We start from the raw sequence: 16,780 nt of genomic DNA on the forward strand, positions 1-16,780 counted from the left end.
TAGCCCTAACAGAGCCACAACTCACAGCACCCTGAACAAACTACAGTTCCCAGGATTCATTGGGGGAAGCCATGTGCTTTAAATATATTTTATTTATTTATAAACATATTTGTATACCACTGTTTCATTTCAAAAAATGTCAAAGCAGGTTACAAAAATGAAAGACCATATAATAAAAACAATTAAAAAAAACAGAAAAAATAAGGTCAACTGCTGCAGAAACATATATGGTGTGGATGTGATCCACCTTCCTCAATTAGTGCTGAAACCGCCACATGGTACAGTTACAACATTCATATATAGTTTCTTTATTGGTAAAGCAAGCAGTCTTAAAACATGACATTTAATCCATTAAAGAAATGATTGTCATTTTCACTGATTTCCAATAATGTTGGAGTTCGTGTTTCTTTTTTAAAAAAAGAAACAGCTGCTAATACTTTAATAATCATGTACACACATATCCTTGGGGCAAACAGGTCAAAAATAGAGAAATAAAACTGGGAGTACAATACACTTTTTTTCAGAAAAAGATACTTGGATACTTGGATGAGTGGCTGAAGAAGAAAGCAGCTTGCAAAACCAAACAAACCACACAGATACAAAACAAAAACAAAAAAGCAACCCACCAGGATTATACTCTGTAATAAAATGAAAATGTTTCTTTATTTTTTGAAACCTGTAATTAGTTAAATATTTTCTTGGACTAACAGATGTAACATTGCATTCCATTGCTGGTATATTTACTTCACAGAAATTGTCTTCTCCATCTATAAGACAGCTAATGCACATCCCACATTTTAAAAATAACAATGAATAGTTTATTAAAATTAGCCTCTAGATAACTAAACATTTTATAGTTAATGTTGATAGCAACAAATCAGAATGTTTCCCAGGGATGAGCAAGCAGAGCAAAAAGCAGGCAGGAAGTTACTTTTTAACTTCAGTGGTTACATAAAATTCACAAGTTTAGTTTATACTTGACTTTATGCTATATTTTTTTAAATAAGCGGCATAGCAGTTTACTATTTCCTAAATTCCCTGGATTCAAAATGGTAACTTCTTCCTAAAGGCAATCAGTAGAATTATCTTTACCTATAGCCAAGAACAAGATTTATCCTGTAGGATCATGAAAATTTACAAAATACGAAAGGAAAGATGTCTAATATATATTCACCCCAATTCAAAGAGGGAAAACAGATTCTCATATATAAAGAAACTATCTTCTGGACAGGGTGTTCTCTATGCAAAAAAGGATGCTCTGTATGTAGTTCCCATTTCTGAATCTTCACATTCAGCACCCTGGGCTGCCTCTGTAGTTCCTTCTGTTGGACAGACCACACATTATACCTAGCAGCTATGGCAGTACTGATCATAATGTGGGGGAGGAGTTCTAAGGGCACCATGCAACTCACCTTTCTGCCAGTCTGGGGTGCGTTGGATGCTGCGGATCCCCAGTGGTGCCATCAGCAGCCCTCTGTCATGGCTGTGGCACTAGTATGGGTCCACCGGGGATGGCCAGCCCAGCGGACAGAGGGCCAGTGGAAGCCCCCAAAATGGAGCATTCTATGGGTGTAGTGGGAAAGGAGCCACAGGGGGGGCCTTACATGAGTTCCTCCTCACATTCAGAGCCCGCCCTGGGCCCCAGTCCACCTGGAAACTCTGCTGCCCAAAAGGACAGTGGAACAAAAAATTGCAATGGGTCTCTACAGGGAGCGCTTACTCCTTGGGAGGCCGATTCATGGGAGCCAGGGCTCCCCGGCTGGCTCATGCACGCAGCTTCCAGTGGAGCCAGTGTTCAGCTGGGCCGGCAGCTCCTGAGCAGGAGGATAATCCCACAGAACTTTCCTCCAGCTCCCCGGCATTTGAATTGCTCTGCCCATCTTTTAATACCACACACCTAAAATAATTTCTTACCTATCCTTATTTTGTTCTAATATCTTGCACTGTTTCCAAAAACATTGAGATGTTGTGTGGGCATCAATGGGATATAGGAATGTGATGTATGTCGGGACTGGGTCTTGAAACGCTATGTCAGAAGAATACAATGCCTTTAAAAGGTGGTGGGGGGTTATGGATACTTTTAAAGAAGAAGTTAGGCAACTTCATGGAAGAGAGGAATCATAGCAGGCTAATAGCTGTTGATTGACTTAAATCCACTAGAGCGAAGTAGGCAGGCAGGTAGGCACACAGGCAAAGATGATATGAGATCTCTGCTTCTTCTGGACCAACTCCCTCCCCAGCACAGGTCCATTGATACCACCTGCCCTGTAGGAAGAAGAGGGCAAGCAGGCGAAGACAACAGATGTCTGCTCCACCTGGGCAGGTTCTGTTTTAAAAACATGTTTTATAATGAATCCATTACATTTTGTAAGTGTTGTGAGCTGACTTAAAAGTGGGATATCAATTTGTACATAAATGAAACTGTCATGTTCAGATAGGCTGTACTATCTCTGAACAGCAGGTGCTGGGAATGGCTGGTACAGAAATGTAGTTTGGGACCAAGTATTATTATTTTTTGCATCTCTTTTAAGTACAATAATTGGATCATTGTTGCTTTTATTTATTTTTATTTATTATTTGATTTATATCCTGCCCTTCCTGCCAGCAGTATTTATATTGTTATTGTTATGTTTGATTTTACATCTGTAAACTCCTTTGAGCAACTCCTTTTCATAAGAACATAAGAAGAGCCTGGTGGATCAGGCCAGTGGACCATCTAGTCCAACAGCCTGTTCTCACAGTGGCCAACCAGATGCCTGGGGGAAGCCCACAAGCAGGACCTGAATGCAACAACACTCTCCCCTCCTGCAGTTTCCAGCAACTAGTGTTCAGAACCATACTGCCTCCAACTATGGAGGCAGAACATAGCCATCATGGCTAGTAGCCTTTGATAGCCTTTGAAAAAGTGAGAGGCCTGGAGCGGCAGGTTGCACACTCAAGAAAGGATGAAGAATTCTTAGAATGCTGGAACAACAACAGCAAAGAGAAGTACAGGAGGTAGAAGAACAGCAGCATGTTGAAGCAGAAGAGGAGAGTGTTGAGAAGAGGAACAATGAAGTAGATGAAACTCCATAGGAAAGGGTGAGAGTTAAGAGCAGAAGAGCTAGAAGACACCCTGCACCAGTGGAACTATGGAACCAATTTCAGGCACTTAAGGATGAGACTGGAGAACAGCCTGCTAAGGAAAAATAACAGGTGTCCCCATGTGACAATGAGTGAGAGGCTGGAGCTCAGTCAAGCAGAGGCAATGAAACCATGTCCCATGACAACAAGAAGAGTGGTAATAGTGGGAGACCCCCTACTGTGTGGGATAGAAACCTAAGTATGTCAAGAAGACGACCCATGGACTCACCAGGTATGCTGTCCTGGAGAATGAATTAGAGATGTAACAGATGGGTTGCCTTCACTCATAAAGTTCATTGACATGTATTCCTTTCTTCTCATCCATGTGGGAATGAATGATACTGCCAAGTGGAGCTACAAAAAAAGCACAGTAGACTTTGAAGCTCTGGGAAGGAAATTCAAGGACTTTGGTGCCCAGATAGTCTTCTAATCCATCCTTCCAGTACTTAGAAGAGGAGTAGAAAGGGAAAGAAAAATGTTGTTGTTGTTATGTGCCTTCAAGTCGATTACGACTTATGGCGACCCTATGAATCAGCGACCTCCAAGAGCATCTGTCATGAACCACCCTGTTCAGATCTTATAAGTTCAGGTCTGTGGCTTCCTTTATGGAATCAATCCATCTCGTTTGGCCTTCCTCTTTTTCTACTGCCTTCTGTTTTTCCAAGCATTATTATCTTTTCTAATGAATCATGTCTTCTCATTATGTGTTCAAAGTATGATAACCTCAGTTTCATCATTTTAGTTTCTAGTAATAGTTCTGGCTTAATTTGTTCTAACACCCAATTATTTGTCTTTTTCGCAGTCCATGGTATGCGCAAAGTTCTCCTCCAGCACCACATTTCAAATGAGCTGATTTTTCTCTTGTCCGTCTTTTTTACTGTCCAACTTTCACATCCATACACAGAGATCGGGAATATCATGGTCTGAATGATCCTGACTTTGGTGTTCAGTGATACATCTTTGCATCTGAGGACCTTTTCTAGTTCTCTCACAGCTGCCCTCCTCAGTCCTAGCCTTCTTCTGATTTCTTGACTATTGTCTCCATTTTGGTTAATGACGTGCCGAGGTATTGATAATCCTTGACAAGTTCAATGTCCTCATTGTCAACTGTAAAGTTGCATAAATCTTCTGTTGTCATTACTTTAGTCTTCTTGACATTTAGCTGTAGTCCTGCTTTTGTGCTTTCCTCTTTAACTTTCATCAGCATTCGTTTCAAATCATTACTGGTTTCTGCTAAAATTATGGTATCGTCTGCATACAACAGTGGTGCCAACACAAGAGATTGGGATTCTGGAACTACGGGGCTATGCTTCCTGGAAGATGGACTGCTGTCAAGTGATGGGTTGCACTTCACAAGGACTGGGAAGAATTGTTAGGCCACAGCATAGAGAACTTCATCCAGAAGGCTCTAAACGGAATCCTACGGGGGAGGGAGAGGTAAACTTGGAGGTAAAGATTAACGAAGGCTTACGCACAGGAACTGAGAGAACAACTCTAATGGGGCCCAATAATAGTCTTCATAAAAATGTAGGAGTGAAACCAAACCGTAAATCACATGGTCTTTGATGTCTGTATACTAATGCCCAGAGTACGGGAAAGAAACAGGACAAACTTCAACTCTCAATAGAGGAGGATAAAAACGACTTCATAGATATAACTGAAACTTGGTGGGATGACTCCCATGACTGGAATATAGCAATCCAAGTATATAACTTGTTCAAAAAGAACAAAAGGAATAGAAAGGGAGGTGAAGTTGCATTATGTATTAAAAATATATATTCCTGTGCAGAAATACAGCAGGATGAGATTGGTAGCCCCAGTGAGAGTATCTGGATTAAAATAAATGGGGCTAGGAATAAAAGGAACATGGTGGTTGGAATCTACTACCCACCACTCAATCAAGGAGAAGATGAAGATGAAACTTTTGTGAAGCAAATTGGCAATTTTTCAAGGAGGCATAATGTAGTAGTAATGATAGACTTCAATTACCCCAATATCTGTTGTGAGACAAATTCTGCCAAGCACAGCCCCTCCAAGAAATTCCTGACTTGTGTTGGAGATAACTTTCTCCTATAGAATGTGGAGGAAGCAAACTGGATCAGCTATCCTTGACTTGATTCTAAGCAGTAGAGATGACTTAGTGGATGAAGTGGCAGTTACGGGAACTCTGGAGGAAAGTGACCATGTTATACTTGAGTTCTTGATTTTAAAGGAAGCAAAAGCTGAGAGTAGCCATACGCATACCCTGGACTTCAGGAAAGCTGATTTTAATAAACTCAGAACAATGATAAGCTAAGGCTCCATGGCAAGCAACCTTAATGAGAAAAGGAGTCCAAGATGGGTGGGAGTTTCTAAAAAAGGAAATTCTAAAGGCACAATGGCAAACAATTCCAGCAAGGAAAAAAGAAGACAGCAGAAGAAGCCAATGTGGCTTCACAAAAAGCTTAGAGATTATCTAAAAACAAAAAAGGACACATACAGGAAGTGGAAGGGGGGCCAGGCCACAAAAAAAAGTAGACAGGTAGCACAGAATTGCGGGGTGGCATCAGGAAGGCTAAAGGTGAGAATGAGCTGAGGTTGGCAAGTAATGCCAACAGCCACAAAAAAGCGTTGTTTCAGGTACATATTTCCCCAGCTTTTTAGTTTTACATTTTTAGTCCCTTTTAATATCACTCTCCTGTATTTCATACCTGCATTTTATGTATTTTTATGTTTTTTGGGTTTTTATTGTGTATGATTTGTGAGCTCCCCTGAGTGTCCTATTGTAGGGTAGAAGGGTGAGATAGAAATATTTTAATGCATGTAGTATTGCTGAGCCGATATCCCCCATCTTATAACTGCGCATTTGGTTTCTTTTTCCTAGGTGTAGAATTTTGCACTTATCCCTGTTAAATGTCATTCTGTTTTTGTCAGGTCAATGCTCCAGCCTATCAAGATCACTTAGAATTTTACCCAATCAAAGTTACCCAATCAAAAAATGAGATAAGTTTAGTCTGGCAGGATTTGTTCTTGATAAATCCATGTTGGCTTCTGGTAATCACTTTAAGAAGGGTGCAGACAAACTGGAACAGGACCAGAGGAGGGCAACGAGGATGATCAGGGGACTGGAAACAAAGCCCTGTGAAGAGAGAACTGGGCATGTTTAGCCTTGAGAAGACTGAAGGAAGATTTGATAACACTCTTCAAGTACTTGAAAGGTTGTGACACAGAGAAGGGCCAGGTTCTCTTCTCGATCATTTCAGATTGCAGGACACAGAATAATGGGCTCAAATTGCAGGAAGCCAGATTTCAACTGAACATCAGGAAAAACTTCCTAAAAGTTAGAACAGTATGACAATGGAACCAATTTTCTTGGGAGGTGGTGGGCTCTCCAACACTGGAGACATTCAAGAGGCAGCTGGATACCCATCTGTTGCGTGTGCTTCAACTTGGATTCCTCCATTGAGCAGGAGGTTGGACTTGATGGCCTTATAGGCCCCTTCCAACTCTATGATTCTCCATGAATTTGTCTAATCCTCTTTTAAATCCATCTAAGTTGGTGGCCATCACTGCCCTTTGTGGAAGCAAATTCCATAGTTTAACTATGCAGTGTGTGAAGAAGTACTTTATTTTGTCTGTCTTAAATCTTCCAACATTCAGTTTCATTGGATGTTCATAAGGTCTAGTGTTATGAGGGGGACAAAACCTTTTCTCTGTCCACTTTCTCCATGCCAGGCATACTTTTATACACCTCTATGATGTCACTTCTTATTTGCCTTTTCTCTAAACTAAAAAGCCCCAAATGCGGCAACCTTTCCTCTAGGGGAGTCACTCAGTGCTCCGAACATTTTGGTTGCCCTTTTCTGAACCTTTTCCAGCTCTACAATATCCTTTCTGAGGTGTGCCAACCAGAACTGTACACAGTATTCGAAATGCGCCTGCAGTATATAACAGCAGTATAATATTGGCAGTTTTATATTCAGTATCTTCCTAATGATCCTTAGCACGTAATTTGCTTTTTTCACATCTGCCACACATTGGGTTAACATCTTAATCAAGTTATTCACTACAACCCCAAGGTCTCATTTCTGGTTGGTCACCACCAGACCCCATGAGCATATATGTGAAATAAATGATTTTTTGCTCCAATACGCATATCTTTATACTTGTTTACATTAAATTGCATTTGCCATTTTACCGCCCATTCAGTTTGGAGAGATCCTTTTGGAGCTCTTCCCAGTCCCTTTTTAATGACCCTGAACAATTTAGTATCATCAGCAAACTTGGATACCTAACTGCTTACCCCAACTCTAGATTGTTTATGAGTCAGTTAAAATGTGCAGGTCCCAATACTGATCCTTGGAGGACCCCAACCTTCTACATCACTCCATTGGGAGAATCGTGCATTTATTCCCTTTCTCTGGTTCCTGCTGCTTAACCAGTTCTTGATCCACAAGAGGAGCTCTCCTCTTATTCCATTCCATTCCACATGACTCTTTGGTGAGGTACCTTGTCAAAAGCTTTTTGAAAAGCAAACAACACTGTGTCCACTGGATCATCTCTGTCTATATGCTTGTGACACACTGTAGTAGTTCTGCTTCAGCAAGGCTTGATCTTCTACATGCTTGGTTATTTTATCTTTAACAATACTTTCCACTAGTTCTTCCAGGACAGATGTTAAGCTATCTGGCCTGTAATTTCCGGGATCCAATGTAAGATTGGTGTTACATCGGCCACTTTCCAGTCCTCGGGTATGAAGGCATATCTGAGGGACACAATACATATTTTTGTTAGATCAGCAATTTCACATTTGAGTTCTTCGAGAACTCTTGGGTGGCTAGTGATTTGTCAGTTTTTGTCTATTGAGTCTAGGCATTCATCTCTTCATTCTTTTTAATTGTTGTAAACCGCCCAGAGAGCTTCGGCTATGGGGCGGTATATAAATGTAATAAATAAATCTCTCATCACCACTATTTGCCTCAGTTCCTCAGACTCCCTTTCTGCAAAAGTTAGTTCAGGCATGGGGATCTGCCCTATATCCTCTACTGTGAAGACATGCAAAGAATTAATTTAGTTTCTCTGCAGTCTATTTATCCTGCTTCAGCACACCTTTGATGCTGTTGTCATCCAAGAGTCCAATGGCCTCCCTGGACAGTCTCCTGCTTTGACTGTATTTAAATAATTTGTTGTTGTTGGTTTTTGTTTTTAGCAATGTGCTCCTCAAATTCTTTTTTAGCATTTCTTATTGTTTACTTGCATTTCTTTTGCCAAAGTTTGTATCCCTTTTTATTCTCCTTATTTGGACAAGACCATTTTTGAAGGCAGTCTTCTTGCCTCTAATAGCTAACTTTATGGAGGAGGAAAGTTGTGTTCTCATTTCCTCCAATCCAACTCTTGTTATCCTCTTGAGATGCAACCCTAAATTTAATCTATAGGTAGTGTTGTAGAAGTTCTGAGATCACCACTCTAGGGACAAGTGAATCTACTGGAAAGCTGTTTTACATGTTCAGTTTGTTTCAAAGCCTACAGAAAGTTCCAGTAAGATGCACAAAATATGGCACACTTATTTCAAAGAATGTTCATTCATAACATATCTAATTCTCAATAAAGCACTACAATGAGATGTCAAATATAAGTGTGCCCATAATATAGGAAGGAACAGAACAAACAGTTAATAAAAACCTTGTAAAATAAAAGTACTGGTCATAGTTTAAAAAAATAATATAAAAATCAGGTTTTATTAATAAAATAGCAAGCACACCAATTTAAGTGAAGAAAATTAGCTTTATGTAAATTAGAAAAAATGAAGTGTTAGAATTTTGTTCAAATGGTCAGTTCTGTACACTTTACAATTTTATGTACAAAATATATAGTAAAATACAGTACGCTTTCCTGAGTCTCAGTTCTATGGATTTCTTTTATTTTTGAACTAATTACTAGATGGAAATACTGTAATTGTCCTAGCATTTGATTTACTTCAGGTAATACTGGCATAAAAACAAGGCAATGGTTGCCAATATAATTCTAAAATAATTAATAGCTGTAGCTATTAGTATAGACTTCTATATTAAAATATAATCCACTGTAAAGATGTAACATTTTGTTGTTTTTTTCCAATGACTCATTTGCAGCTGAACTCAAACCAAGCCCACTTTAATAAATCTCCCCTTGATTACTATGCATCTGAGTGCACAATGTATGCATCAAATTTGCCCATGTGCAAACCATCCAATGATTGTGAAAGATAGTAAGATTATCTTACGCAGCGATATTGTGCATCAAAACAGTTCTTGTATTCTGAATAAGATATGTAAGCTTTAATAGTCTGCTTAGCATGATAAATTTAAAATTATATTTAGTAAATAGGTGGGACTTTGTGGATAGCGTAAAGCTTCACTGTTGCAATCATAAACATGTGTGCTTAACTTTGGAAATATATACCGTTCAGATAATTGTATAAGTGTAGCTTCATCATAAAACTGTTAATAGTTTTGGAATTTATGAGAACTTAAACATTAATAATATATCAAATGTGAATTTTAAATACTCTGTAGTAATTTTACACACTTTTATGAACTATAAGAACACCCAAACATTTTACTTAATGATGTTTGCTAAATTAGCAGCTGGAACATGTAACAGAACTGCAAGGAATTTATGAATTTAAATTACAATTAAAATGTGAGAGCAGTATTAGTATTTTTAACAACTGTTGTAGCTTAGTGTTTAAGACTGAATAGTATCTGAGCCTACAGTCACATTTGATGTTCCAGACCTGGAGCCCTAATGGCAACATATCCGTCCCCTGAATTAACACTCCACCTCATTTGTCATTGCACTGAGCTAGCCACATATATTGTGCCATTAATCCTTGTGCAAGAGATTTTTTTTTCCTGTTTATGGTTGAAGACATAAATTTACACACTCTATGGGACCTAAAGGGAGTGCATCCTTAGTAATTCGTTAGGATTTTTGCTGAAGCAGTTCTCAATGCTTTATTTACAAAGTGCTTTTAAAAATTCCAAATGACTGTTTTTTCTTTTTAAGTGCTGACAGTTCCACACTGGAAACTGCTACATCAAAGTAATAATAATAAAAAGAAATATAGGTGCATGGGGTGGTTCTGGTACATGTGCATTTGCAAATCAGACATTATTTCCTTCTATGTATTTGTGCTAATATCAAAGTGTGAAATAAATATGCAGTTTAATTAATGTAACCATGTCAAGATTCATACATAGCTAATAAAATCTTCAATATTTTTTCTCAAAATTTTGCAGTGTGTTTAGAAAGAAATTAAAGAAGATAGTAAGACTGTAAAAAAAGAGAGAGAGAAGTTATAAAGTATATGCCCTGATTGAGCAAGAGGGACTCTCTTCTGGATTGGAAACTCTGTATGCAAATAGGCACAGCATACAGGTTTCCCATCTTCACATCCAGCTGTGCATAAAGTTCCTGCTACTGACTATACCAACCATGTTCAGTAGATAGGTAGGTACATGCATGCACATCTCTGGAATGAGGCTATAACGTGATGACTTACAAAGCTTAGTAGGATGACTTGACAATAAAAATCCTACTTCATTATAAGAATAGGTAGAAATGAAAAGGGACAGTTTGCTGTGTTATGAAAGTGCTTATGATTTAAAGTGTTATTCACAGAAAGTTGGTCTTTAGTTGAATAGTTGAGCTTTTCCCAGCATTCTTTGAATGCTTAGGTGTTGTCTTGTCCTTGATGCTTTCCTGATTGCCCTTCACAGCTGATTCAAGCCTTGCTTTCATTGGTGGAGAAGAAGCCATTAGCTTTTTAAAGACTGAGGAGTACTGTGGACCAATCTGCATCAGATACTGTAAAGCAAACTCATGTAGACTCCTTGCTGAACTTGTAGCTGATCCTAGAGCATTCTCATCCAAAAGAAAAGAAATGAGGATAGGTAGAAAGCAAGCCACTAGCTGAGTTCCTATGAAAAAAGAAATATAGAGTTTTTCAATATTGATTAATACCATTAACTTCACAAATACCAATCACTTAGGCTGCAGCCCTGAACATACTTACTAGGAAGTAAATCCCATTGAACCCATTGGGATTTACTTCTGAGTAAACATGCATTGTACTGTGTTGTTAAAATAATTGTTGCAACTAGTTATTCAGGACATTGTTACTCTGATGGGACTTCCTAGAGCAACCTTTCCCAACCAGTGTGCCCCCAGATGTTGTTGGACCACAACTCCCATCAGCCTCAGCCAGCATTGCCAATGGTCAGGAAATATGGCAATTGTGGTCCAACAACATCTGGAGGCACACTGGTTGGGAAAAGCTGTCCTAGAGCCAATCTTGATGTGGGAGCATGGGAGGGCCTTGCATCTAAGCCCTCTGAAGAAACTAACAAGTGGCCTAACTATGGCAGACAAGCCTTTACTTTTTCCTGCCTGTAGCAGATATCCTTCTGATTGCCTGCCACCTGATAGTTCGACCATTTCTTAATAGCACACTGAGCCCCAAAATCTGGAATCGAGTAGAGAATTCCTCTGAGTATTTATATAATAAGAGATTGTTCACTTTGGAAAAGGCAAAGGCAAAGTTATTAATGGCAATTTAAAATCCAAACAAGTGCAATAAAATGCATCTTTGACTTTGGCTGCAATCCACTGACTAGATAACCTTGTATATGTGATTTAAACTGACATTTGGCTGATTGGGTATCTTACCTCCTCCTGCATTGTTCTGTATTGTTCTTTTTGATCACTTTATCATCTGCTAATACTTAATTCTACTTGTTAAACTGTGATATTTTTGCAACCCACCCACTACTACAAATAATAAATAAAATATAAATAAAAACTGTGTCAATGACTTTAATAGAACTGAGCTGGTTAAAATTGCACATGACCAAAACTATAATTCTAAGGTAATCCCATCTATTCATAATTATTTTAGTCTGCAAAAGGGAAGACCTCTTCTCCCAGGCATTTTAGCATGTGTTTTTAAATTGCTTTTTAAAAATGTGTTTTTAAATTTGTATATTTGTTTTTAATGTTTTTAATTGTTGTAAACTGCCCAGAGAGCTTTGGCTATGGGGCAGTATACAAATGCAACTAACAAACAGACAGACAGACAGACATATTAACAACGATTTAGAATAATACTTTCAATTAGGATTGATGCATGGGGGCATTTCCCTGGACTAAACATCATCATCATCATCTAGACAGATCCAGGAAGAGGTCAGCAGTCCTGGAGCTTACTGACAGTAGTTGTGCAGTCCTGGATGCAAAATTCAGGTTGCTAGATATGACGCTGAAATCTACGATGTTCAATGTATTTTCCCCCAAAATGCTACCTGTTCCATGCACAGGGCCAATAAGACAGGTGGATGTGGATGAGAAGGTGGTGTGAAGAAGGGTTTGGATTTATTAGGTACTGGGTAATGTTTTGAGGACAAGTTGGGGCTGTATACAAGACATGGGCTTTCACCTGAACATAAATGGAACCAGGCTGCTGCTCATGCTTTAACATCAAAAATGTGACACAGCAGCTTTTAAACTGACCGATGGGGGAAAGTAGACAGCTGGGGAGCATCCAGTTTGGAATGGAATTGAGAATGAGGATGAAAATGTTTCTGATTATCCAAATGGGGACAGGGTGGAACTGGGCAATGAGTGTACTACAGGACTTCCATAGATGTTAAATGTGCTTGCTGTCTTTCTATACAGCACATTATGGAATGGTTATTGTGTGCAAAAGATTTCCAACACTCTGCATTTGCTAGATTAAGCAATCAAAAATAATTTTAGAAGTGTTGTCCAAGCTAAGAAATGTTAATGGTTTTACAATGTAATGAGTCCTGAACATAATTTCACAACTGAAACTGCATTACACACATATTTTAATCTGCAGTTAATTCAAGACAAGTTAGATCTATTTTGTCATACAAAGAACACTTACGATGTTCCTCCTCGGCAAGGGCTATAACAGCAGCCACCACTTTTATTCCTTCCTGAACAACCTGAAGTTCAGCAGAATTCTCAGGTTTAGCTTTCTCTGTTTCCTGCAGTTTGCCGACAACTGATGATGCTAATGAATGAATGTAAGCATACGAGATTGCTCGGTTTGGATACTGAAAAATGGTAAGGAGAAGCTGGTAGCATTTAAGTTGTACCTAAAAAGAATTAGGAAATGCCAAATTAAAACACAAAAAGTTAATATTAGACAGCAGTGCTGAACTGTGTTTATGGAGATGTCCTGTGTACAAGTACACTTATCAGAAGAAAAAGATTGCATCAATGTCAGTCGCAAGACCTGTTCTTACATGAAAGAACAGAAAAGAACAGAAAGAGTGATGAGAGCTATTAATACGGGTGTGCTGCCAGGCACCAATATATTTGCGTACCTTGTAATATTTCCCCCTTTCTGTTAGCTGTAAGCTGCACAATGAACAGTTACTGTGAACTTAGGGATGCCATATTGTCCAAGTCAAATGGAAATTGTACAAAAAACCCCTCTCAGCATCAAGTGGAAGGAAATATACTTTCTAATTTCTCCACAAGATGTACAGTAAAAACACAATCACAGTAGGGAAAAATATGTATCAGAGATTAAAAATGTGGGAAGACAAAAAAATTTGCATGGTGCCTAAATAACAACAGCATAAGCAGCAGATGCATCTCCCTCAAGAGAGGCATTTTAGCTGAAAATACCCTTTTCCCTGCAGCCATTAACCTTATTAGAGATGGTGGTATTCAGTGGAAGACAAAGACTTGCCTCCATCATGGTCTGAGAGCATTCAAGCTGGTCAGCTTCACACTTGCCTCAGTTGTAATCAGTGGTGTCTGCTGCCTAGTAGGCAGAGGTCAAAGGTTGCTATCAGGGAAGACCAAGGATGAGGGCAGGATACGGCATCTGAATAATCCTGGGACCATAGGGTCACCATATTATTTCTGTTCCCGAAATCCTGATTCCTGAATGCAAGTTTTTATTATGAGTATCTTTTGTAAGCTGCTTTAAGAGCCTCTGGGCTATATAGTGGGATGTATTCTAAATAAATGTCAGGACTGAACATAAATATTTAGCAACAGTAGGAGGTTTCTAAACAATTTAAGAACTACACAGTACTTACAATAGGATCTTTAGATTCCATTGCTGATTGAAATTTTTCAATACAACACATCTGAAGGCACTCCATAGCAGTAACTTCTGTACTTGTAGACAAAATGAATACTGTGATTGCAGTCAGCAGGCTACCCTCATCCAATTCTTGCTGAGCACCATCTACCAATGATAAACAACCGTAAATTTACATTCTGAAACAGGAGCACTTCAATAATCAAAAAACATATACAGTATCAAGATGTTAAGACCAATTTCTACCACAAATCAACACAATTTTTGATTAACATATATTAGGCATGTAGATTTGAGACTCTCTTATGAACTTTCACTCAACATGAAGTGTATTTGACGCCTTCTGTTGATGACTCCTGTCAGATTTTTTTATTGACTTGTATACATTTCCTTTGGTTAAAGCTGTAAATATAGTGCAGGGGTTGTTAACTCCCACCCTCACCCAAGCAGTTCAAAGGTTTGATCTATATAATCTCAAGTTAAAAGGATGCCATGGAGAAGATGACTGCCTAAGATCTTGATAAACTGTTGCCAATCCAAATACAGTACTGGGCTAGATAGACCAACTGTCTTATCTTAGCATGACAGTTTCATATACATTCACATGAGTTACTGCCACTATTACTACTATGACTACTACTTCATATCTTCCAGAGTCAAGCCTTGCTCAGGCATGCTCTGGGAAGCCCCAACTCGGATTAAGTCATTCTTCTAGGGAAGTCTTATTGGGAGAAAATGAAAGAGAGGTGTGAATAAAAAGGTTTTTAAAAAAGGAGAGGGGAAAGAAATGGGGGAGGAAGTGTGTGTACAAGATAGGAACAAATTCAAGAAAAGGTGCTTGGTTCTAAAAAGATTGTAGAGAAAGCAAAGAATGGTGAAGTACAGAAGAAGGCGTTGAGAAGGGGAAGGACTGTATAGAAAACAAATTCTGCTGAAAGTTCAGTGGGATGGAGAGAGCAAATGGAGCTAGGAAAGGAGCAAAGTATTTACTATGGGAGGAGGCAGCAGCCAGAATACCAAAAACTGTGAAGTTAAAATCTACCTTAACGCAAACACAGTGCTCCAAACAAAGTTAAGGTACAGACATACGATTATAAAATGATATAAAAAATGTAATATGTATATGAACAGTCAATATAAAATCCCTATAAATATTTTCATATAATAATAAAAAGGCCAGCAAAATAATAGAAAAATCAGTGCCCATATACAATAAAATACAAAATATATTATACAGTCAAGATAATATCAATGTAGAGATAAAGGGCAACTTGTGAACAGTGGCCAATACGCATAAGTCAATGCCCATATGTAATAAATTGCAAAATGTATAACATAGCCAAATGCATTTCGACAATTAGTCTTCTTTATTATCTTGACTATATCATATATTTTGTATTTTATTGTATATGGGCACTGATTTTTCTATTATTTTGCTGGCCTTTTTTATTATTATATGAAAATATTTATAGGGATTTTATATTGACTGTTCATATACATATTAAATTTTTGATATCATTTTATAATCATATGTCTGTACCTTAACTTTGTTTGGAGCAGCAGCCAGAACACATCAGGGGAGAAGAAATTAGCTCCCTACCCTCTTTTCAACAATCCAGTTACCAGAAACATGTTTAGGTGCCAGTATTAACTTTGTTAATTGGAAGTATTGGAACTTTGTTTTTGTACCCAGATAGTATGATTACTGGACTGAATGTTACATATCACTTACTAGGCATCACTTATTTGGTATGGTGTATATGCCATCTAATTGTTAGTGAACCTTTCCCTCCCAGCTCTTATACTGTCTTGATATATATATCAAACACCTTCCTCAGCTTTTAGTACCTTGTTCCCAAAAATTAAGAATAGTGACCAAAGCACTACGGAGCAATTCATTCCAAGCCATCCGGCTCTTCTCTGCCCGAGCCATGGGAGAAGACAGCACTCCTTTAAGAGCTTGTAATGATGCAGCAACAGTCAAAGGTAACTGGCCGGAGGGTAATTTCACAGCAGTTCCTCTGAGGACTCCAATAATCAGATACAAGATAGTAGGAAGAACAGCAATGCTTCCTGTAGGACAACAGAGGGGTGATACAACTATCATTGTTAAGAAGAAATACCTTCTGGAGCTTATTAAATAATAGAAAGACTTCGTTGCATTCATAGGAACTACACTCTTCAACATTCCACTTAATGTTGTTCACTTTTCATGTATGCAATAGAAGCATATATTTTATGTCCATTTAACATCAGCTAACCATTATTTGGAAAGAGATTAATTTAGGGAATACAATTTACCCTGGCCTTTGACAGTTATGGTATTTTTGTGGGACCCACTTCTTTTATTTTGTTTAACCTATACTGTGCTGCTTTTGTTTGGAATGGCTTTACTTGTTTTTATAATTGTATACATTGTTTTACTTGTCTTTATAACTGCATGATCATATTGTTTCAAACAGCCTTGGAAATTTACAGTAAAGGGTGGGCAAGAAATCTTATACAATAAACAAACACATACATACATACAAAGAGCAACCATTACACTGGCAAGAT

At 38.4% G+C, this 16,780-nt stretch overlaps 1 protein-coding gene across 5 annotated transcripts in view; it reads right to left on the reverse strand.

Moving 5' to 3' along the window:
* Positions 1-725: 725 nt before the first annotated feature.
* Positions 726-16,780, reverse strand: part of HEATR5A (HEAT repeat containing 5A) — a 144,875-nt gene continuing 128,820 nt past the window's right edge. For all 5 annotated transcript variants that reach the window (XM_061611594.1, XM_061611591.1, XM_061611593.1 and 2 more), the window contains 5 exons: positions 16,073-16,297; positions 14,220-14,371; positions 13,049-13,262; positions 10,763-11,063; positions 726-7,867 (listed from right to left, as the gene is read on the reverse strand). In XM_061611594.1, coding sequence (XP_061467578.1) covers positions 7,780-7,867; positions 10,763-11,063; positions 13,049-13,262; positions 14,220-14,371; positions 16,073-16,297 — 980 coding nt within the window. In that variant the 3' untranslated portion in view covers positions 726-7,779. The remainder of the gene's footprint in view (positions 7,868-10,762; positions 11,064-13,048; positions 13,263-14,219; positions 14,372-16,072; positions 16,298-16,780) is intronic.

This window comes from Rhineura floridana, chromosome 2 (assembly GCF_030035675.1).
Source record: "Rhineura floridana isolate rRhiFlo1 chromosome 2, rRhiFlo1.hap2, whole genome shotgun sequence".
In the NCBI taxonomy this organism is placed as follows: Eukaryota; Metazoa; Chordata; class Lepidosauria; order Squamata; family Rhineuridae; genus Rhineura; species Rhineura floridana.